The 22,293-nt window shown below is 40.6% G+C and overlaps 4 protein-coding genes across 14 annotated transcripts; 2 read left to right on the forward strand and 2 right to left on the reverse strand.

Moving 5' to 3' along the window:
* The first annotated feature begins 184 nt into the window (after positions 1 to 184).
* LOC128261204 (uncharacterized) lies at positions 185 to 7,299 on the forward strand. 3 transcript variants are annotated; one of them, XR_008268243.1, is made up of 7 exons: positions 185 to 1,089; positions 2,410 to 2,650; positions 3,484 to 3,764; positions 3,835 to 4,885; positions 5,550 to 5,892; positions 5,955 to 6,273; positions 6,310 to 6,832. XR_008268243.1 is itself a non-coding variant. In XM_052994768.1 (6 exons), the coding sequence occupies exons 1-6, from the start codon at positions 599 to 601 to the stop codon at positions 7,105 to 7,107; spliced, it is 2,715 nt and encodes a 904-aa protein (XP_052850728.1). In that variant the 5' UTR covers positions 185 to 598; the 3' UTR covers positions 7,108 to 7,299. The 3 variants fall into 3 exon arrangements, 2 of the variants coding, with proteins under 2 accessions (XP_052850728.1, XP_052850729.1); XM_052994768.1 differs by lacking the exon at positions 5,955 to 6,273 and having other exon boundaries at positions 6,800 to 7,299; XM_052994769.1 differs by having other exon boundaries at positions 5,955 to 6,832.
* On the reverse strand, positions 4,891 to 9,930 carry LOC128261207 (DNA polymerase delta subunit 3). 2 transcript variants are annotated; one of them, XM_052994774.1, is made up of 2 exons: positions 8,515 to 9,930; positions 4,891 to 4,909 (listed from the first exon to the last, which is right to left on the reverse strand). In XM_052994774.1, the coding sequence occupies exon 1, from the start codon at positions 9,852 to 9,854 to the stop codon at positions 8,556 to 8,558; it is 1,299 nt and encodes a 432-aa protein (XP_052850734.1). In that variant the 5' UTR covers positions 9,855 to 9,930; the 3' UTR covers positions 4,891 to 4,909; positions 8,515 to 8,555. The 2 variants fall into 2 exon arrangements, with proteins under 2 accessions (XP_052850734.1, XP_052850733.1); XM_052994773.1 differs by lacking the exon at positions 4,891 to 4,909 and adding an exon at positions 5,898 to 6,037.
* Positions 9,931 to 10,255: 325 nt separating this feature from the next.
* Positions 10,256 to 11,014, forward strand: LOC128263004 (protein UXT homolog). Its single transcript, XM_052997634.1, has 2 exons — positions 10,256 to 10,386; positions 10,441 to 11,014. Exons 1-2 carry the CDS (start codon positions 10,340 to 10,342, stop codon positions 10,880 to 10,882), a joined length of 489 nt encoding a protein of 162 aa, XP_052853594.1. The 5' UTR covers positions 10,256 to 10,339; the 3' UTR covers positions 10,883 to 11,014.
* Positions 11,015 to 11,337: 323 nt separating this feature from the next.
* LOC128262996 (early endosome antigen 1) lies at positions 11,338 to 22,077 on the reverse strand. 8 transcript variants are annotated; one of them, XM_052997619.1, is made up of 13 exons: positions 21,416 to 22,073; positions 20,617 to 21,215; positions 19,396 to 19,728; positions 19,026 to 19,184; positions 18,357 to 18,665; positions 17,615 to 17,828; positions 17,457 to 17,557; positions 17,087 to 17,209; positions 13,667 to 13,823; positions 12,598 to 12,803; positions 12,274 to 12,542; positions 11,899 to 12,205; positions 11,338 to 11,651 (listed from the first exon to the last, which is right to left on the reverse strand). In XM_052997619.1, the coding sequence occupies exons 2-13, from the start codon at positions 21,019 to 21,021 to the stop codon at positions 11,517 to 11,519; spliced, it is 2,718 nt and encodes a 905-aa protein (XP_052853579.1). In that variant the 5' UTR covers positions 21,022 to 21,215; positions 21,416 to 22,073; the 3' UTR covers positions 11,338 to 11,516. The 8 variants fall into 8 exon arrangements, with proteins under 8 accessions (XP_052853579.1, XP_052853580.1, XP_052853584.1 ...); XM_052997620.1 differs by having other exon boundaries at positions 20,617 to 21,218; XM_052997624.1 differs by lacking the exon at positions 21,416 to 22,073 and having other exon boundaries at positions 20,605 to 20,737.
* Positions 22,078 to 22,293: the final 216 nt, after the last annotated feature.

A 22,293-nucleotide genomic window follows, 5' to 3' on the forward strand; every position in this document is an offset into this window, starting at 1 on the left:
ACCATAACTATAACCATAAATGATATTTCTCTTTATTAAATTGGTTAAAAGGTACTCATAAAAGTTACTTTGTTGTAGAAGCGGTTTTAAATTTAATATACGTAGGTATATATTTTAAATTAAAATGTTTAGTAAATTTTGAAAAGCTATTTTTAGGAAACCGTTTAGACACAGCTTCTCAAAAACATTTTGTTAGGACGAACAAATAAACTTTTTTTTAAACAAATTTATAAGAACTGGAATTCAGGATTATGTGGCATCCCCAAAATAGGAAGTGTCATCCCCCAAAATAACGGTAGCTCTGGTGGTCCACCCCTATGCGATACACGTCCGTTACGACTGGCACATCGCTGGCACGAAAGGTGATGTTTAAAAAAATCAATATGAAGGCCACAACGTGCGGGAGTTCGTGAAAGTTTAGCAAGAGTTATTAGTCAATGATGTCGGGGCGTTGTGCACTCGAAATACACTCGAAAGCCACTAATTCGCCAGGACTGCCGCCGCCGCAGTGACCAGATGGCCAACTGAACGGAAGGAGTGCGCGCAAACCAGTGAAAAGCGAGCCAAAAGCACCAACCAATCTCAGTCCCCCCCAGTGATGGCCTCCTCCTCATCCTCTGCGCGTGTGACCAACAACAAAGCTGCCGCTGCCGCTGCCTCTGTCTCTGTCTCTGCCGCAACCACCGCTCCCCCTCCGGCCGCACCACCCGCTACCTCCTCATCCGCTTCCACTTCCGTTTCCGCCTCCTCGGCTGCTAATCCACCTGCTACCGCTCCTGCTCCGCCAGCGGTGACATTAAGTGACCTGATTGGCCAGCAGCTGAAGCAGCTGAATCCCGACGAGCTGCTCTACAAGGATGAGCTGCAGCTGGTGCTCCACCTGACGCCCGTGCAGCGCCGGAAATTAAGTCGCGACCTGGAGGATGTCGTCGGCGACGTGGGTGCCAGCACCTCGGCGGCGGCGGCGGAGGCGGCGGCACCGCTTTCCCGCCCCGAAAACGCCGACGAGGATGACGACCTGATTGGAGCGGTGGGCGGACTGGGTATTTCGTCCTCAACCGCCACCAAAGAGCCGCTGCTGGATTTTAGGTGAACTGAAACCGCTGACTGGCGATTGTGACCATTAATGGGCCCATGTCAATCCCATCCACAGATTGAATAAGCTGTCGCTTTCTTAAACCATTGCTTTGGGGTAAAAGGACTTTAAGTCATTATATACACGCTGAAAAAATGTGTCTGGTTAAGCTAACCAATTGACACACTTTTCAGACTGTACAAAATAAAAGTAGATTGGTTTAGTTAGAAAATTCCTGTAGTAGTCAGTCTTCAGGAACTTTTACCAGGTTTTTTTAAAATGGTATTTGTATAGTTACCAGTAAGGCTTTTACTTTTTACCACAAATACGTTAAAATGTATATACTTTATATGTTCATAATTGTTTTAGTTAAGTAATAATTTTAGGTGATAACCCTTAGATAGAATTTTCATGGTAGAAATTGAGGAATTTTAACCATATAACAAATATATTTGTTTGTGTGTAGTTTTTACAGAAACAATTTTTATTTTATTGTTAAACCAACAATCTCGTTGGCTAAATGGTCAATACTTTAATATCACAAAAAAAAACAAATAATCGTACGCAAACGTATCCTGAATTTGTTGTAGGTTTATACTTTTAAAGACAACATTTTGTATATTTATTTTGTATAAATAGATTGTAGGCGTTCCTTATGTTTTTGCATAGAGTTTTGTTTAATGTTAATGCAGACTAAAAAAAATACATTGGTCAAACTGCATAACTTCAAATGTTTTGATGGCCATTTCACTATAAAATAGTAAGCCAAACTACAATTTGACCAAAGAAATTTCTTTGTGTGCAGTGGCCTTATAGGGGCTTTGTGCCAGGGGCGGACGACCAAGCCATTATGCAAATCCATAATTACCCCATGAAATTAAATTAATTTATGGGAGCTGATTTTGCACCCCTGCACACTGGCATAGATTTCCGATATTACGGCCCATTGTCACTTCACAAATTTGACAGCCACTAAATAAATACTATAATATTAGAAGATACTCAAGCCTTGTTTATAAACAGATTCCATATAGACTATACCATTAAGTTTATGGCAAAAAAGGGTTTTTTTTATTTTCAAAATTAATTTGACATTAATTAGAAATTAGAAATTGTGTCTAACATTTTTCGAAATATTATATATACCGGAAAACTGAAAACTTTGCCCAGGGTGCCTGACTAGGTTGGTTTGTTTCGATCGCATGCATTCGTTACGTTTAAGTTAAGGAGCATTGTTTGCTGTCGAACTCGGAATTTGGGTCACTTCGTTCTGACATTTGACGTGAATAATTAACCAACCGACCAACCACCCACTTCCCAATCGCATCGCACAGGCCACACGTACTCAAATGGTTTCAACATCTGCGCCACCAAACGGGCCACTTCAAGTCGGAGGAGGAGTCGCGTCGTCTGCGGGAGGCTGGCAACGACTCGTACCGCAAGGAGCGGCATCCGCTCAAGGCCAGCGACCTCTTCACGGAGGCCATCTTCCTGGCTCCGGCCCGGAACACGCTGGCCGCCGCCCTGGCCCACGCCAACCGCTCCCTGGTCCTCTTCGACTGCGGCCTTTATGCGGTAAGGAGATCGTTTCCTATACGTCTTTACCTCCAGTATCAGTATTTTTTTTTTAAATACTGGAGATTTTTAAAATGATTTATCAACATTCAACATCGGATTATATGCAAAATTAGATTTAAAACTTTCAATTCTAAACAAACTTTTATTGAAATTTTTTTTTATTTATTTAACTCTAATTTGATTAAAGCTTTAACTAACAAAGATTTTGTGGCAAAAATTTGTTTCCAATTTAAGATCGCTTAGAATCGTATGTTTCGAATACTGCTTTTTACATAATCCTTTGTCTAGTTATAATTAATTTTAAAATTTGAAAGTGAAATGGACAAATCATAACAGAAGAAGTTATTTATTCTATCGTTCTGTTAAAAACAAATTTAAGTTTTTTTAAAGCTTTTGAAATTGTTGTGTCTTTCCAAATACCTGAATATTTATTAAGCCGCTAGAGACTCAGTAATTTGTAGTCTATATATATTAAACTGTCCACTAACAAGTAAAAAGCAATGGAAAGCCTAAGTCAGTAAAGCTTATAGCATTCTTATTGCATTTACGTAATTTGTTATTATTTTTTTTTTAATATTTAAAGTTTCCTCACAGAATGAGAATTATATAAAATAACAATATGCAGTGGCGTTAAAAAATCTAGAGATTTCAGTGGCTTTTATAATATTTAAGATTAGAAAGTTATTACCATAAACTAAATTATAAAAGCATAAACTTATGTTGTTAATAAAAGGGTTATATATAAAATAAAAATATTAAAATTGATCTTCTTACTCACCGAATTCCATATTTGAGTGTCCTGATAATTAAGTATGTGATGTATGTTGCAGGAATCCTACGATGACTGCCTGTGCGCCCTGGATCTGGGCTATCCGGAGGAGTATTTGCCATTGATTAAGCTGCGCCAAGCCGCCTGTGCCTTAAAACTGCGCAACTTTGCGCTCTGCGAGGAGCATCTCCACGAGCTCCTGCACATCGAACTGAACCAGGTGTTCGAGGCGAGGACCCACGAGCTCTGGCACCAGTGCGAGGTGCTCAAGGTGGAGCGCTTCGAGATGGCCGTTCAGACGGGCGATGATCTGGATACCAACGATTCAAGAGCGTTTGAAATGTGAGTTGATTGATTGATTGAGCTTATGAATTTTGGTTTCTTGACTAATCATTTTAACACATTCAAATAGAGCCTGGTTGGACAACTCCTCGTCGCTGCACACCACCCGGTCGTTGGCCAGGAACGCACTAATCTTTGAGTCCGAAGCGGTGGCCATGGTGCCGAGTGGCAATTGCCGGGTGTGCGACTACTGCGGCATCACCCAGTTCATTCCATTCCCCTGCATTTACTGCTCAAACCGGCTGGTGGTCTACTGTTCCCGCTCGTGCCGCTTCAAGCATGCGGCCATCCATGCGGTGGAGTGTTTTGGCCACCAGATCGAGCTGTTCGAGTCCTTCGGCGAGGTCTTCGGCATGCCGCGTCTCCTGCAGCTGGCCCTGCGGATGTTGATCACTGGGCTGCCGGAGCTGCTGGGTCACTGCCGCAAGAAGCCGACGCTGAGCAAGCTCTGGTCGGCCATCAATGGCGGGCTGCAGGAGCGGCAGGATATCGCCTATAGTGCTGTGTTGCGACTGGAGCGCCTGAGGGAGGAGCAGCGGCCGACGGACACGGTGATCGCACTGGCCCTGTCCGCCCACATCCTGGCCATTTACCTGAGCAAGTGCACCACGTTCTTCGAGCAGCTGGAGCGGAGCCTGCCCACGGCCTCCCGGATGTCGAGTGCCGAGTGGGAGCTGCTGTGCGCCGCTTTGCTGATGCGGCACATGGGCCAGTTGCGCCACCGATCGCTCACCGCCTGCCGGTCCTTCGTCCTGCCCGCTGATCCCCATGTCTTCTCGCCGCTCAACGAGTTCCAGCTGTGGTCCGCACCCATGCGCCTCCAGGAGGGGCATCTGCATCTGCTGGCCGGCGAAGTGGCCGTCGTCTCGTACGCCGTCTTTCCTGAGACCCTGAGTCTGTGCCGCCACAGTTGTTCCTCCACGATCTGCGCCAAGTTCTCCGGCCGCAAGGTGACCGCCCTGGCCCTTCTCGATCTTCCGGCGGGATCGGGCATCTACAACTGCTTCGCCGGCGGCAACTTCCAGCAGATGCCGCGCGAGGAGCGCTGCCAGCAGCTCCAGGAGCGCGGCATCAGGTGCCACTGCAATGCCTGCCAGCTCTCGCACGCGGATGATCAGTTCGTAAGACAGGACATCACATTACTACTTAGTTATAATTACTACAAAAACTTAATATTAAAAACCACATTTTACTTTTTAATTTATCTACTGTAATGGTATAGTTTCCTTTTTAAAAACATTATTTTTGATTTTTGTTAACAAACTTATGGTAAATTTTATTACACCAAAGCTGTTTTTAAAACTTTCTGTTTTTAAATCGATCTGTTTTTAAATCTTTTTGTTTTTAAATAAAAATTTAAAAAAAAGGCCATAGACAAATGTTTAAAATTTAGTGAAATTTTAAACGTTATTTTAATATGATTGTAGCCTTAAAAATTAAAAAATAATTTATTTTACAGAAACGTATAGCACATTTGCCGACTTATCGACGCATTAGTCTTTCGAGTATTCATTTAATTTCTGTTTTACATTTAATTACTTAATATATTTTTGGTATATTGTGTTTCCTTATATTTCTGAGAAGGATTGCATTGTTTCCCTACTATTTTACCAATTTATAAGGCAGATTCGAATCAAAACATTTTTTTTTTAATATTCTAAAAAGATTATTGCCCTTATAATTTATGTTAAGAGAGTACATAATATAGATGAATAATATGTGATATTTAATAGGCTTTGCAATTACAAATTAACCTATAACTCAAATACCTATTTCACTTTGCAGCACAAGTTTCATCGCTACCGTTGTGATAACCCAAAGTGCATGGAAATCTTCACACCCAACGCCCTGCCGCATGCCCCGAATCTGCGTTGGTGGCTCTCCGAGGAGTACACCCAGCCGGAGTGCAATGGCGCCGAGCTGATCCTGTGCCCCCATTGCGGCGAGGCCCAGAAACTGGAGTGGTTCTGGGCCTTCACCACGTCCCTCATCGACTGCGAATTGATCGAGGAGCGCTGCAAACTGTACGCGGCCATCGAGCGAGCCGATAACCAACTGATGGATCTGCACGAGTGCAAGGTGGCTCTGGCCAGGCTCCTCCTGGAGCAGTGCCTCATGGTGCACCGTGGTAAGTCCTCCTCTGAGAAGTCGAAGCACTCCATTTACTTGCTTTTTGCCCATTGCCAGCAGCTCACTGTTCTCTCTCGGTTGCGCATCTCTCTTCTTTTCTACCCAACATTTCATTTAAAACATCCTTTTTATCCGAAATATATCTAAAACAGGCGGATTTTTAGATTTTTTGCTTTTAGATTGGAATTTTACTAGGAGTTTCTTGCAATTTAAGCAGCTTTAAATTATTCTTTTTAACAAAACTATTTTGGTGTCTAACAGATGTAAGACTTTCTTAACAAAACTTTAATTCTTTGCAAATATTTAAAAGATTTTTAACAGAGTTTTGTTTAAATTTTGAATAAGGCCTAATATAATGTATAGGACAACTGGTTTGAAAGTTATCTGAAAAATGCATCTTAAAGAAATAACTTAGACTATTGAAAAAATAAATTGACTTGAAATTAAAAAATGTTTATTTACAATTTTTAAATATTTTTAAGTTGTTGGTTGTTAATAATCATTACTGTTGTAAGCTAAATTTTACAAAATTTAATGTCAATTCAGATTGGAGATCATCGGGAGAAGGCATGTACACTTTAAAAACATTAAACTTGTAAGGAAAAGGGCTTGTGACATCCCTTTTAAGTCTCAACAATTTTGAATTACATTAAAATTAAATTAGCAAGAAAGTAGAAGTGGTTTTTAAAAGGACTTTACTTTTGTAAAAATGCAATTAATGTTTAAAATTTTTAAAGTAATCTGTCCAGATTAAAGATCATTGAGAGAAGGCATACTTGTAATATTTTCAAAAATATTTACTGCTCAGTCCTCTACTTCCAAGTCCTAGTAAACTATCACTTTTGATCTCTATTTCTGCGTCTGCTCCTTCTATAACAACCTCTAACAATTGCGGCAACCAAAAGAGGGGGCCACCGTTCTGGACGACTGGGAGTTCAACAAACTGGGCTCCATCCTGCGATCCGTGCTGCCCGGCGTGATGGCCCAGTACGGCGGACAGTCGATCGAGTACGTGAAGTACTTCGCCTACTTCTGGGATGTGATGGCGCTGAGCAACTACAAGTGCAACGATCGCGAGCTTATGCAAATGCTTAACGCTTTGGAGTTCATCGCCGATGAGTTCAAGGATATATTCATCAACTACTACGAGGATTATATTGCGCCCAAATTTGCTGAAGAGTCCTATGGCAGTGTCGTAGATACGCAAGTTTAGAAAGGTAAATGAAACAAAACGAAACGTAACGAAACGAAACAAAACGAATCGAGCAATGTTAAATAAACTTAGATATATTTTACTCTGTAGCGACAAACGAAAACGACACCCACAAATGATTCTAGAAAAATTCTATTGTTGATCCATACAAAACGTAATTGCATATATACTTTGTGCTATTATTAAAAAAAATGGTGCTGAGATATTAAATTGTACGAAACGAATGTTACATTCATTTAGGTGATTAAGTCAAGGCAAATAGCGTGCGAGAGAAATCAAATCGATCATATTAGTAGAGCGTCATATCATGCACACATTATGTTCATATCACACCTAGGAAATGATTAATTAACTTATTGATTATATAGCAAATGACTTTTTCATTTTGCATTGCGAGCAATATTAATGAATTAACAAAGCTACAAGTGCAGCCCTCTTGGGATGGCCCACTGTATGTTCATCGATCGATTTAAATCTTCAAAATTTAGTATAATTGACAGGCGGCGATATTGAAACATCTTGAATCTTGGCACGAACGTACAGTGAGCACTCCCAAAACGGGTTAACCAATCGGTAGTTAGGCCGAAGCAAAACTAAGTGTAAGCATTAATTTAGCTTCTGAGAAGCTACTACCTAAGTGTAGCCACTGATCTCGATTGTTTGCCATGAACACGACTAATTGTTTTAACCACCCTCCCAAAATATAAGAACCCTTAATCAATCACTTACATATGTATTTGCTTGCCATCGGCAGCCTGACTGTAAGCTTTTAATGCTTAAAAATCAGATAGGAATCAAACGCAATCACTGCAGAAACCAAACAACAAAATGAACAAATGAACAAATGAATAAATGAACAAATGAACAAGACAACAAATGAACAATTTAAATTATTGAATATGAATATTCGAATTATATGAATGAACAAGTGTTTTTCAAACCTCGCCTTAATTTTTTAAAGTGTTTTGAAATACGGTAAAGATAAAGATGACGAGGACAAAGAAAAAAAAACAACAACAGCAACACGCACTGATACAGCATAGGCCAGGCAAAATTCACACCGACACGCCCACACACACACGGACACAAAATCAGACACGCGAATCTATATAAATAAATATATACAAATTACAAACAAGATACTCAAACAACTTCTAGCAGCTATAAACAAATGCAATAAATTCTTTTTAACAACAAAATAAACTCTGTTTTAAACTTCTATTGATCAGATTCATAAACTGGGGTTTCAATTGAAAATAAATTTTAAAAGCCTTTTAAAGCCGGGCCTGAACACCTATATTGGTAAATTGTTTACGAGTTTTGTTTCCAGCACTAAAAGCCAACATTTCTTAACCCATCTTTAAATATTTTTAAATTTATTAAAAACAAAAATAATAATTTGCTTACTTAGTGCATAGCCTTTAGTGCGACTCCTGCATGCTCTTAATTCACTTCTTGGAAAAGAAGCTCATGATGCCGGCCTGCTTTGTTTTGGACCCATCTTTTCCAGCTTTTCCGGCCGAAGGAGGCGATTTCTTTTTGTTGACAGGGGCTGCTGCCTTGGGAGAAACCTTCTTCTTGACGGGCTGTGTGTTTTTTACGGGCTTGCGCTGCGTGATGACAAAACCATCGTCATCCAAATACGTTTCGTTGGCCGGCTCCGTGTCCATTTCATCGTCCACAGTGACCACTTCTTGTTCGGCTGCCTTCTTGGGCGGCTGCTCCTCGTCCTCGGAGTCGCTGATTCGTCGCCGCTTCGAGGTGGTGGGCTTCTCCAAATCGGACTCGTTGTCCGATCCTACCACATGGCGTCGCAGCTTGTCCAGCTTCTCCTCCTCGTCGGAGGATTCGGCACTTTCCTCGTCGAAAAGTTGCACTGAGGTGTTTGCCACTGTGGGTTTTTTACTGGAACTGGGTGACTTCTTCTTGGATGATTCCTTTTTGGCAGCAGCTGGTGATTCTTTCTTGATTTTGTTCTCCTTTTCGGGTGGCGACTTCTTGGCACCGGGCGGCTGCTTCTTGAAGAAGTTGTCCATGGTGCTGGGCGCCGCAGCTGGTTTGCTGGGCGTGGCCTTGACATCCTTTGGTTTGCTGGCCGCTGCTGTGAAGAAGCTATTGATGCTGCCCTTCTTGGCTGCTGCAGGCTTGCCCTTCGAGTCCTGCTCCTTTGGGGAGGTCTTTTTGGTTTCCGGAGATGGTTTTTCCTTACTGACTGCTGGTTTTTCGGGCTCTGACTTTGCTGGTTCTGTTTTAAGCGAGGATTTTGAAGGCTCCACTTTAACCGAAGATTTGGAGGACTCCGATTTAACGCCATTGGTGGGGGGCAGACCATTTGCAATGGGTGCAGTCTTGCCCGCTCCTGGACGCTGCTCCACTTTGGCCAACTTCACCTCCAAATGTTGCATGGGCTTGAAAATTGCTGCCGGCGATTTGGAGCCCCCTGCGATTTCCACGCTATAAAGCTGCGTTTCGGCATCCTGAACCTTGGAGAGCCAATCCTTCAGCTTACTCTCCTTAACCACGGAGTACAGATCTTCACCAGAATCACCAGATCCTTGCGTTCTACGCTTGCCGTGAACCAAAAATCGCTTCTCGAACTTCACTTTTGGCTCCTGCTTTTTGATGTAGGCCTCCAGCACAGCGTTCACCTCCTTGTAGGGCAGTTTGTACTCCTCCAGGAGATCGGTGACCAGCACACAGCGATCGAAATCGATCAGGCAATCGTCGAGAGCCTTTTTAAGCGACATTTTCGTTGCAAAATGCAGTCGCGAAATATTGTTTGACAAAAATTAGCGCGAAAGCGAAATGTAATGACGCGGGGCTGCCAACTCGTTGGAGACGCAAAAGTACTAAGTCACCTTTACTTCGCCAATATCCAAACCGGTTCGTGTCTTCACTTTCAACTCATTGGGAACTCAAATGTACTAAGTCATCATGGCTTAGCCGAGATCCTAACCGGTTCTGGTCTTTACTTATATTTCTATTTAAATTAAATTATTTTGTTTTTATTTTGACTGATCACATGTTGTACTGGTATAAAAAAAAAATTAACTTGCACTAAAAAGCCAACAAAAAAGCCAGACATGGCTTTTAAAAAGTTTTCCAGTCAGCACTCTCGCTTATCGATAACAGCATTTCGGCGCTATTCGAAAAATAAGAAGAAGAAGGAAGTAACAAAAGGATTGCAGAGTTTTCTTACCGGTTTATTTTTGTATATTTCAACGCCTTTGCAATGCAAATAAAATCCAAAAATAGTTCAGAAGCCCAGCGGATTCAGGAGTAAGTAATAAAACCACTAGGGAATCCTCTAAAACCATGGAATTATAATTACAGACTGGCTGCAAATGAGGCGCGCATCACGCAGATTGAGGAGTTTATCAACGAAGTCCTGAAGGAGGACCTCCGGCAGCTGGAAAAGTGCATCGGTCAGTTCAACGAGGAGATCATGGAGTACGTCCAGCTGAAGAACACCCTCCAGACCTTCGACACCCATTTGCCGGAGGGCTATAAGACGCAGGTGAACATCGGCAGCAACATTTTCATGCAGGCACGTGTCCGCAAGATGGACAGCATCCTGGTCAACGTGGGCAAGGATATATACCTGGAGATGACCATTCCGGAGGCAGAACGCTTCAGCGACACCCGCGTCAAGATCCTGACCAAGCAATCCGATGTCCTGCGCGAGGAGAGCGTCAAGAAAAGGGCCCAAATCAAGATGGCCTTGATAGCAATCAGTGAAAGAGCAAAACTCATCCAACAGGATGATGGGAAATAGCAGGAACTCCTTTAAATTGAGGATATGATAGTTATTGTTGTGTACCTACATAGAATAGTAAAATACTGAAACACTTATAAAAACGTTGAGTTTATGGTACCAAAATGTTCGCAATATATTTCTATATACAGACTTTGCAATAGTTTTATGTACTCTCCCCTCATGTATTTAAAAAGCTTTGAAATAAGTACTTGAACCTTTAAATAGTAAAAGTTTAAAACTTTAAAGGCAGTGATTAGATAGCTGAAAGTACTTTCAAACGAACTTTGACTTTAAAAGTAACTCCTTTTTATATTTGTAAGTATTTTATTAGATTCTTCATTATATTTTATAGCTACATGTAACTAATAAGGCTTTTCAGCAATTCATCCAGTTGTACAGAAGCTCTGAGTAATATTACTTAAAGATCATTACAAACTAGAAATGACCTAGTTCTTTTTGACAACACACATAGCTACACAAGCACTTGGATTTATTTAGTTTCTACTACAATTTACAAAGAGAATTTACAAATGACGAGCCTTCAAAATGTGGTTGGCCTAGAGATTTTGAGTGTGAACCAAGTTGAAATGGACGGAGGGAGGGGCTAGAGATTCCTGTTCCTTTTCCTGTTCCTGTAAATCCTGGCTAGCTCTTACGACAGATCGTCCGAGGATCGTGTGGGCCTCAACGTGGACTGGGCCAGCGGATGACCTGCTGTCCTGAGTGTCCTGTTCTGGTTGGAAATACGCTGCGAGGTGCTGGCCAAGTTCTGCAGGCGCCTGGCCATCTGCGAAGGTCACAGGATAAGTCGGAAATGTTGTGGAAAATACTTATTACTATGTCATCTATAGTCCAATAACAATCCAATTGGTCAAAATGATGAAAGGAGATCCGATAAAGGCAAGCAAAGAATAAGAATTTCACATGATTTTGGAGTTATAAAGGTATACGAAGTACATAAGGTATAAATTATAAAATATATAAGTGATTTTAAATACTAATAATATGTTAACTTTTAAGGTTCTCCCACTCACATCGTTTCCCGCCTCGGGATTCATCCGTCCGCCGCTCGCCTGCGGCGGACATCCCATCGATGAGCTGGACGCATAGTTGACCGCCTGCTTGACCCGCTGCATCTCCGTCTCGAGGAGCGTGTGGTCCCGGAAGAGGGTGCGATACTCCTCGGCCAGCGTCTGGTTCTCGTCCAGCAGCATTCGGATGTGCTCCTCGGCCCGTTTGGCGCATTGGCGCATCGCCTCGTCGGCCCGCACCTGGGCATCCTTCCACCTGCGAAAGGAGTCGATGATCTGCTCCTGCTGCTCGTTGACCTCGGCCTGTTGCCTACCGGAGAGAGAGGACATGGCAGCTGCTCTTATATGGATGCACTCCATCCCGAACGGATTACCTACTTCAGGCGCATCTGCATCTGCTGGCACTCGCTGGCAAAGCCGCGCATTTGCTCCCGCACGGATTCGTTGGCCTCCTCCAGCCGCAGCACACTTTCTCGATGCTGGGCGTCCTCCATCTGCAGGTGAGCCTGCATGCCCCGAATGAGGTGACGCATCTTCTCCACCTCCAGGTGGCCACTCTTCTGCTGCTCCTGCAGAGCCCGTTCGCGTCCCGCTGACATGGCCTCCTTCTCCTTCAGGGCGATCACCTCCTCCCGCAGCACTTTGCGCTGGAATACATCATATAATTGTACAATTTGTTTACCGAAGAGTAGCCAAACCCACCTCCGTTCTCAGCTCCAACTGCAGCTCCTCCATCTTGTCCAGTCGCAACTGCAGGCTCTCCGCTTTTCTCTTGGCTCCCTTGAGCTCCTGGCACTGCGTCTGGAAGGTAGTCTTCATGGTCTCGTACTCGGAGCACAGCTCCGCGCGCTGCTCCTCCTGGTTCTTCAGCAGGCCAGCCAGTTCTCGCATCTGGCGGGAAAGATCACCTAAAACAAAGGGAAATATTATTCCAAAATGAGCACAGAAAATTGAAATAGAAGAGAAAATATATTATTATTATTACGGAGGAAAGTGTTTCAATGTTATTTAGTTAGTTATTTAAACAGAATTTTAAATAGAATAATTTTAAACTATTGAAAACGCTTTTAAAAGAAATCAGTGGTTGTAGAAGATATCATCACATGTTTTGTATATGTAAATGCTATTTTTTTTTGTACTAAATTAACAAACAAATTGTAATTGACATACGCATATTTTTAAAAAATAAGTAAATCATATCCCAATATGGCTAAATCGAAGCTTCAAAAAGTCTTTTTCTCTGTGTATTTGCCAAATTTTTAAGTTTTAAAAAAAAATATACTTTGAACAGTTTTTAAAATTTATAAGTAGCTATAACATATATATTTACATGATTTGTGAATGTAAATGCTAATTAAATTTAGTACCAAAAGTTGTAATTGACAGTTTTTTTTTAGGAAATAGATTAATCATATCCAAATGCGTATCATTTTCATGAGTTTTGTATAAAACAAACCGAATTTAAAAATTAATTAAAACTTAAAGTTTATAAAATATTTGAAAATGTCGTTGTAAATGTGAAAGCTCCTGTTCAAATATTGTGTGTGTTTCAATTTAAATACACCCCATTTACTGTATAAAAGTATTTTTAAAAGCAAGTTAAGTCCAAGCAAAACATTTTATTATTTTAGCTGTTCATTTTCTTAAACTATTATTATTATTTTAAATTAAAATGTTTAAAGTGTTTAATTTGAATGAAGAAATCGATTTTATTTTAAAATGTTTAAAACTAAAGGGCATCCTTTTGTTACTATTTATTTCGTTGACTCACAATTCTTTTGCTTGAGCTCGTGTATCTCTGCTTTGAGTCGATTGTTTTCGCTGAAATCGGAGTAGCTCTTGATCATCGACTGCAGTTGATCGATCTGATTGTCTCGATCCTGTAAATTGGCCTGCAGTCCCTGGATTTGGCAGGCGAGGTGTTCGTTCTGAGAAGTAAATAAGGGAAAAAATATCATAGTAATAATCAAGTGCTTTAAAGGTGTTTTGTGCTCTGTTTTTGGGCCCAACTTGTAACTCCAGTTCGCAGTTGATTCGCGGGTTATCCAGACAGTGGAGCTCTGGCTCTGGACAGGATTGGCTGGCCTGGCTGGTCTGGGTGCTCTGCTGGAGCTGCTGCTGGGCCACCTGTTCGGTCAGCTCCTCGAGATCCCGCTTGAACTCATCGATGATGCTCAGGTAGTTGTCCCGCGTGGCCTGCAGGATCTCCGACTGGGTGCGACAGTGGAGCAGCGTGTGCTCCAACTGCTGGCGATGGGGGCAATCGATGGAGCCGTCCTCTGCTCCGCTCTACAAAAACCCAAAACGGAAGTGGGAAGTGGGTGCTGTTCTCGATATCGTGAAAGGCTTGGAAAGGCTTACCATGGCAAGTCAGATATCTGTAACTAATTGCCCAGAAAATCCGCTCACGGAATCACCTGTCAGTTGTCAATTGTCAATTGTCAATTGTCGATTCTTGATTGTTTATACCCCCCATATATATATATATATATAATATATATATTTAAATCCCTTTCGGTGTCGAATGCTTGAAAACGTAGCCTTCGTGTCGGCAGTAGAAATATATCTCGCATAAACCAGACGAATTTCGGCTTCATTACCGTTTCATTTCATTTCAATAATATTGCTATTAAAAGTTTGTCACGAATATAAAACCAATTCGAACCCATAGGTGGCAAGGTTTTGGTTTTGCTTTTGGTATCAGTTTCTGTTTCAGTTTCGGGTTTCAAAGTTTCGTTTCTTTGGCACTTTGGCAACAACACTGAATTTGGTGGGGTACTTCGTCCCCCAGTTTTATAGACATTATTATTTGCCCGGCCCGACTGTTTGACACGATTTGAAAATAAAGTTGCCGCGGGTGGCAGCGAATAATATCCTTATTGAGATGGGGGAATGAATTCGTTTGGGGGAAAGCGTGGCTCCGCGCACTTAAAACACTTTTAAAGGCATATTATAATAGAGCGGGGGCGGGGTACGAATTTGATACAGCCCGGGAAAATGTGAAAATCGATTAAGACGGGGGCAATGAATTGTTATGATTCCTTGTCTGTCATTAAACCCATTAGAGCGACGCGAGTTTTCCACACCTTTTCACTGACTCAATTTGCACATTTACAGTTTGCACTCTTTGCACTATATATATATATATATATATATATATGTATGTCGCCACCCACCCTCGAAACACTCGAAAACAATTTGCAGTTTTGGCCAACTTTTGCCTCGCGTTCTGAGCCCAAAACTTTGTGGCTAATTGCACGCCTTTTTCCTTTCGCTTTTCGCGCCGAATAAATTCAAATTGTTTGGCTGGGCGCGAGGTCGGCTAATTAGGGGGTCGTAAATTGTCTGTTTTATGTTCGGCATATATATATATACCGCGATATATTCCCGCTGCCGAATCCTTGCGCTTCCCCGATTTGTTTCACGCGACTAAACAGCAACCGCCGACGGATGACAGGATTCTGAAGCAAACTACTCCTTGACTGGGGCTTCCTGCCGACTTGTGTTTGATTTTGCCGTTTGCCAAGGAGATGATCGCGTGACGGTACTCCACATTTAAATAGTTTTTTTTTTTAAATAATTACAAATTAAATAAATAAAATTCTAATCATATATCTTTTCGGTTATATGCTTAATATATATTCTTGGCTCAGGGAATTCTAAAAATTTTATATCGATTGTATTAACAAAAAAAAAAAAATAACATCAAAAAAAAACTTTTTTTTTATTTTATTTTTTTTTTGGTTTTTAAAGGTTACTTGTTTAACATTTTACATATGCCTTAAATAAATATATTTTAAAATATGTAAATAGACGTTCCTAAATAAACCAAATAAAATTTTTCTTTCAGTTTTTATTAAAAAAAAATTTACTTAAAAAGATTTAAAGAAATTAATCTATGAGTTACTTTCGATTTTGCAACCTTTGTTTAGTTAAAGGCTAAATTTAAGTCGCCTTGAAGCCTTTAATTTTTCCCAAAACAAAAAAATTCCATATAAAAACCTCGAGAGTATGTGGTTCAATACCGGGTTCCTTGGGCTCACGAGGATCACGAGCATCTCTCGTCACTCGAGTTCCTGCCCAATCCCCGAGGCTCTCATCGATATGCATATCACTGCTCGCCTGCCTCGCGTGTCGATTGTGGGTAAATAAATAACACGAAACCTATTTCCGATTCGCCAGCGATTCCTGGGGTGCAGGTGGCTCCCGATGGATGGATGGATGGATGGATGGAGGGCAGGAGGCACTCCCTCTTCGGGCAATTGCAGTTGAACATACAGCCAAGTTTCCACAATAAACACATTCGCGCAAGCGATTTGTATTTGTCGAATGTAGACACAAAACCCAAAAGGGGACTTACTTTTGCGACCAGGCAAAAATATATGGGTAAATAAATCAGACGACTCGAATGGCAATAATATTTGTTGTGATTCCCGCCAGGATACTATATGTATTAAATATATATGGAGTTTCCTTCGCGAAGGCGAATGTCATTTACCACATAGGAAAATTCTATGTAAGGAGCGGAAAATGTATTTCACGCCAGTGGCATGGCCATAAAAATTTAACAATATAATATGGGATATATGATATATTAAATTTAAAACTAAGTAAACATTAATTGAGTCAGAGGAATGCTTAAATTAAAATTGTTTTGTTACAGATAATTGTTTTAGTTTTTATCCCCTTTTGAGTGAGCTTCTGGCTCGATTTTCGTCACTTAGATTTCAGTCCATTTGTGTATATAAACAAACTGATTTGTGTACATAAACAATCAAATTCTTTCTTTTTTTGCTCTTCTGTTAGTTTTTGGCGGGAACCATTTCGATGATAAATAACTTTACAACTTTGACGAACTTTAAGCTATACTTAACTGCACTTAACTTGGCTTAGCTTAGACTAAATGTTTAAGAGGGTCAACAAGTGACATAGTTACTTGGAGGTCCTGGCTTTTGTCGTTGTTTTCGCTACTGTAGTTGTAGTTTTAGTTGTAGTTTTAGTTGTCGTTGGCTTAGTTAAAGGTTTAGTTGTTGATTGTGTTGTTGCTGTGGCTGCAGGAGGAGGTTTGGTGGCTTTGGTGGGCTCCCTTTTTAGTGTAGGTATTTTCGTATCGCCTTTCTGCATTTGATATGACAACCGGGGTTATTGGAATCGCTTAATTGCGGGGTAATCGAAAGCGTCAGATACTCACACATGCCATTTGTTTATGCTCCTTCTCGGCACTCTGCTCGAACATTTCCTTAATGGCTATGCAAAAGGGGTTTTCCCTCGAGGATTCATCGTAGGCGTCGTTGTATGAGAAAGCCGAAGGGTGCTAATTTCAAAAGTGGGCTTTAATAGTGGTTTAATAAGACAACTTAACTTAACGCGATATAATATTTATGTATCTCTAAAATGCCATTTAAGTTTCATCATTGAATTTAGAGTTTCAATACCATTTATATATTTATATTAAATATTATATGTTTATATTAAAACTAAAATTTAAATTTATTCTAATTAAAATTCATTAAAAATAAATTTCATAGATATTATACTAAAGCCTATAAACATAATCTTACCAATTTGCAAATCAAATCGGCAATCTCCTTCAAAATATCCGAATTCCTTTGACTCAAACTTTTATCCGATTCGATCTGGGCTCGCAGCTCTGAAATTTTGACTTTTTTCCATAGTTATAGCGAAACTCCCTTTATTTTGAATTATCAGGAATACGAACTTTTGGACTCGGTATCAGAGCGCTGGCATTTTCCGTGCAATTCCCGGTTTTTTTGCTCCAGGGAGTGAAGACGTCTTCGCACGCCTTCTATTATCTGGGTGTCCGGATCGTCGGGCTCCGAGTTCAGGCAGGACTGTTCTAGGTCCGATTGGAGGATCCTCAGATGACTGCGAATGCTCTCCAGCTTTCTCACCGTATCATCGCGTTCGAAAGACTTGAATATAAAAAGTATAATTAAATCAAACAAAAATCGTGATGGATCTTCAACATGCGAAGTTGCTGATATTCAATTTTCTGACAAAAACATTCGACTTAGGAAAACAAATTTTAAATGTTTTCCATTCGGACCGCTTTAGCCAGGTATTTAAACTTTTTTTCTACCAAAGCATTTTCTAACGCATTTTTTTAAGCCTCAAAAACTCAAAAGTTGTTCAAAAATTACAAATTTTTGGTATATCTTTAAATACAACTTTTTGAGCCTCTGTTTATCGGTTAAAACAAATAAAAGGGTTTATTTTAGGATCCTCGGATAATTTTTAATGAGATGTGCAGGTCATTGAAAAAAACATTTTTCTACGATATTTTTTAAAACTAGCTAGTTTTGCGGGAAAAAAGCTAGAAAAAGCTAGACTTTGTATATTCATAACTTGTGAGCAAGTAAAGCTACAGACAAGTGATATATTTCTTTAGAAATGATAAAATCTATAGCTTTTATTTCTGTTAAAAACGGGGATTTGCTTACCAGCTTTTCGAAGAAACAGGACAGACGTTTCCGGCGACAGTCCATGGCCTGGTACTCCTGTTTGCTATGCAGATCGAAGAGATCGTTGAGTTCCGTGTTCAGCAGTCGCAGCATCTCGCTCTCCTGGTTGTCCTGTATGGAGAGGTTCTGCAACATGTCGTTGGATATCGTCTCCACGGTCGCCGTGTCGCTCAAGGACGCCTCCAGAGTGGGCTGATCCTGGTGCACATCCTTGGTGGCATTCATCGAGGGCCCCTCGCATGGCGTATGCTCCGTCATGTTGGTAAAGCACTCCGTGATCTCCTGCACCTGTTCTCAGGGTATATGGAATATAAATGATTAGTTGAAAAATTCAGATCCCTTGAGTTGACTACACTAAGAATTTTCCTACAATATTGACAATCTACTGAAACGTAAGATGACCGGGTTTCCGTTGAGACGATTAAGCGATAAGAAAATAAATATATATATAAATATATAAATAAATTATAAAACTCAGCTCAATAATGAGCAACGTCACTAGACCACCAGATAGCCCTTAAAAATAATATTGATCTTGATTTTCGTCAATAGGAAAATTTTATACACTTAACATTTATACGAATATTAAATATTAAATATGTATAAATATTTAAATTTAATTTAAATATTAAATATTGTTTCTCTCACCTGCTGATTGAGCTGGGCTATGCACTGATCCTTGAGGAGCAGCTTCTGCCTGGCCGTTTGGACCACTTCCTCCAGGGCATTGATTTGTGCCTTCAAATGGCATACCTCGTCATGCTTGGCGGCCATTTCGGTGACCAAGGACTTCATGCACTCGCCCATCTGCAAAGGAGTAAGACACCAATTAAAGCCAGGCACTCCTTGATGAGCAAAACGAACAAAACATAGCAATTTATTAAACGGAAACATATACAACCCAACTACGAATTCAACGCGTATCTTGTTTTGTAGTGTTTACGATTCTAACAGATATGGGCGGGCTCTTGCACTGGAAATCGCCGCTGCCCTTTTCGCTCGGGGATCTGTGGCCTACCTTCTCGCATTCGCTTTCCGGCCGGACCTGATCCCGGCCCAGGCCCAGCAGTTGGTTGAGGGACAGGGTCTCCAGGTTGAGGCCCTCGATCTCCCAGATGTGGTGGTGATAGGCCGTCTGCACAAGTTTCAAGATCGAGCCGAAGTCCTTTCGCAGCTTGCGATTCTCGTCCAGAGCCTGCTGTTGTTCCCCGCGGACCGACTGGAAGCAGGTGACGACCTTGCCGTACGCCTCCTCCTCCAAATCGGACATGTTACCCAGGATCATGTTGTTCACGTGGAGCAGGAAGTCCACCCAATCCTGGTATGTGACCAGACGCAGCTGGGAGGTGTACTATGAGGAAAAAAGAAAAATGAGTTCATAATTAAAACTACAAGGCATATTAGACTGCATGATTTCATAATAAAATATTTAAATTGATGTGCACAATATTACACTGATAAATGGTAGGAATAAAAACCTGAATAATGAATTCAGTATTATATACCTAAGATTTTAATTAAATATTAAATTATAATCTTAAACACAATTAATAAAAAGCTATTTTTATAGTGTGAAAAATATTAGATTTAAAATACTTCCTCTTTTATTTTAATGCATTTTATGGCTTATATTGAAATTCAATTTTTGGATATTAAAAGCACTTTTAAAAATACTTGAGTGAAATTTAAAAAAAAAAAATATTAATTTGTTCATGTTTATACTACCGAAAAACTGCAATAGATGAAAATCAAAACAAAAAATAATTAAATCGAGTACAGAAATCAGAATTCCAAATACAATTCTTATTAAAATGCGTGATTAAATATTAAAATATTTTAAATGTGAAAAATATTAGATTAAAAAAAAATCTTGTTTGTTAGTTACTTTTTCAGATTTTAAAACGTATGAAAAAATGTTTAAATTAAATATTACAAGTATTATAATATACATTTAAAATTGCTAAAAACCGCAATAGATGAAAATCAAAGCGAAATAGATTTAAATTGGGTATTAAAACCTTAAATTTACTCCGTTTATTTACCAATAATCAATATTTAAACAAAAATGGCTTTCCGTATATAAAGAAACTATAAGAATTTTCTACCTTTATAGTCGAAAAGATTTGCTTAATATTTTTGAATTAACTTGTGCAACAAATAAATAAATTTTCTCAACAGCAAATACTTTGTTATAATTAATAAATTTATATATCCTCCATTGGATTACCTATCCGCTCACCATTGCATCCCCGCTTTGTCCATCCAGGCAGTCGATCTCCTCCAGCCGCTTGAGGAATATGTTGTTCAGCTCGAAGTTCATCCCGGCAGCTTCGCCGGAGGCGTCTCGTAGTTTCTGGAGCAGGCAGCGGAAGTAATCGGTGGTCACGGGCGCCGTGCTGGCATTGCACTGGGCATGGCAGGATGCCCCAACGGCGGAGGGACCTTCCCTGGTCAGGATGTCCCACTTGGAGTTACTGGCACTGTCCAGCTGTTCGGCTTGCTTCCCCGATTGCTCCTGCGAATTGTTGCACTCTGGACTGGCGGCTGGCAATCGTGATGGCGACGGTGATGGTGATGGTGGTCTGGAGCGATCCATACCCATAGACCTGGAGTCCAGGATAAAACCAGCTCGACGAGAGCCCATGACTACTATGGTCCAAATTTTCGACTACTACTTCCTCCTTCCGTTCCCACTGCGTGATGGCATTCAATTTGCGAGTTCTTATGGCGGCCAATTTAAGGCTGATCTAGTCTGGCTGGGATTAGCTGGCGTAGTTAGACATGTGTATATGGTTTCCACATCGGAACGTTCACTTCGAGAGCGGCAATCTCAAGGCACTGCTGATCGGAAAGAGAATGCGATTCTCCTTCCCCTTGAAGTGCATTCAAATCACTTGGCCAAAAAATCACTCACTCACTCACTCACTCACTCAAAAACAACAAACACATGAGTTGTAAAAGTTGTAAACTTATCAAAAAACAACACTCAAAATGGGCGAAAAAAAAAAAGAAAATAAAATATAATATCTGATTCGAACCTTGGCGGCGACGTCAGCGCGCTGCGTTCATATCTTTTGTTTGTAGTCTTCTGACGTAGCAGCCTGTAGTTTTGTTTATTTATATTTTTCTTGTTTTATTTTTTTTCGAGCTACACACACGCGTATTAAGTATACGATTTCCAGCTTGTTGTTTTTATTTCCCTCCCCCGATCCGATCGAAATTCCGCAAGATCGGCGAACAACGTTTCGCATGGAGACCGTGGCAAAAACTGAAACCGAAACTGAAAACTGAATCTCGATCGCTTAACTAAAGCGAACCGAGCAGCGTTTCGTATTCGCTCCTAAAAATAAAAAAGAAACAAAACCCAAAACCCAGAGAACCTCTCGTACACTGAGGAAACTCAACCCGACTCGACTCTCTGCTTATCAGTGCGTTGGATTGGATTGGAATCGGAATTGGAATTGGATCGCTCCGTGTTTGCCCAAGAGCTTAACAGTTGTGAATTCCAGCCCCGTTGCTCCCGATACTGCTCACTATATATCCGCAAGTCATCGCTGTTTGCCCAAGTTGCGGTCTCGGATCGGCCAAATTCGTATATTTGTTAACTTATTCGGTGGGGTATTTGCCATTGGATAAGTTTGTTTGGCCGAAATTGATAACTCCGGTATGGGAATGGTCTGGCTGCCCGATAAGCTGAGCATTCAAAAAGTTTACACAATCTTTGAAAAACGAATAAACTAATTTAAATCAAATTAAACAAAATAATTGTTTCTTTTGAACAAGAACTGTGTGATTTTGGGAAACGTTTGTTAGAAATTAGGCAACAAATAAACAAAAGTAAATTTTAAAAACAACAAAACGTTTCACTAAAAATCATAATACTAAATTTTCAAAAATTCCGAAAAAAAATATTAAG

Source organism: Drosophila gunungcola, unplaced genomic scaffold (genome assembly GCF_025200985.1).
Source record: "Drosophila gunungcola strain Sukarami unplaced genomic scaffold, Dgunungcola_SK_2 000001F, whole genome shotgun sequence".
NCBI lineage: Eukaryota > Metazoa > Arthropoda > Insecta > Diptera > Drosophilidae > Drosophila > Drosophila gunungcola.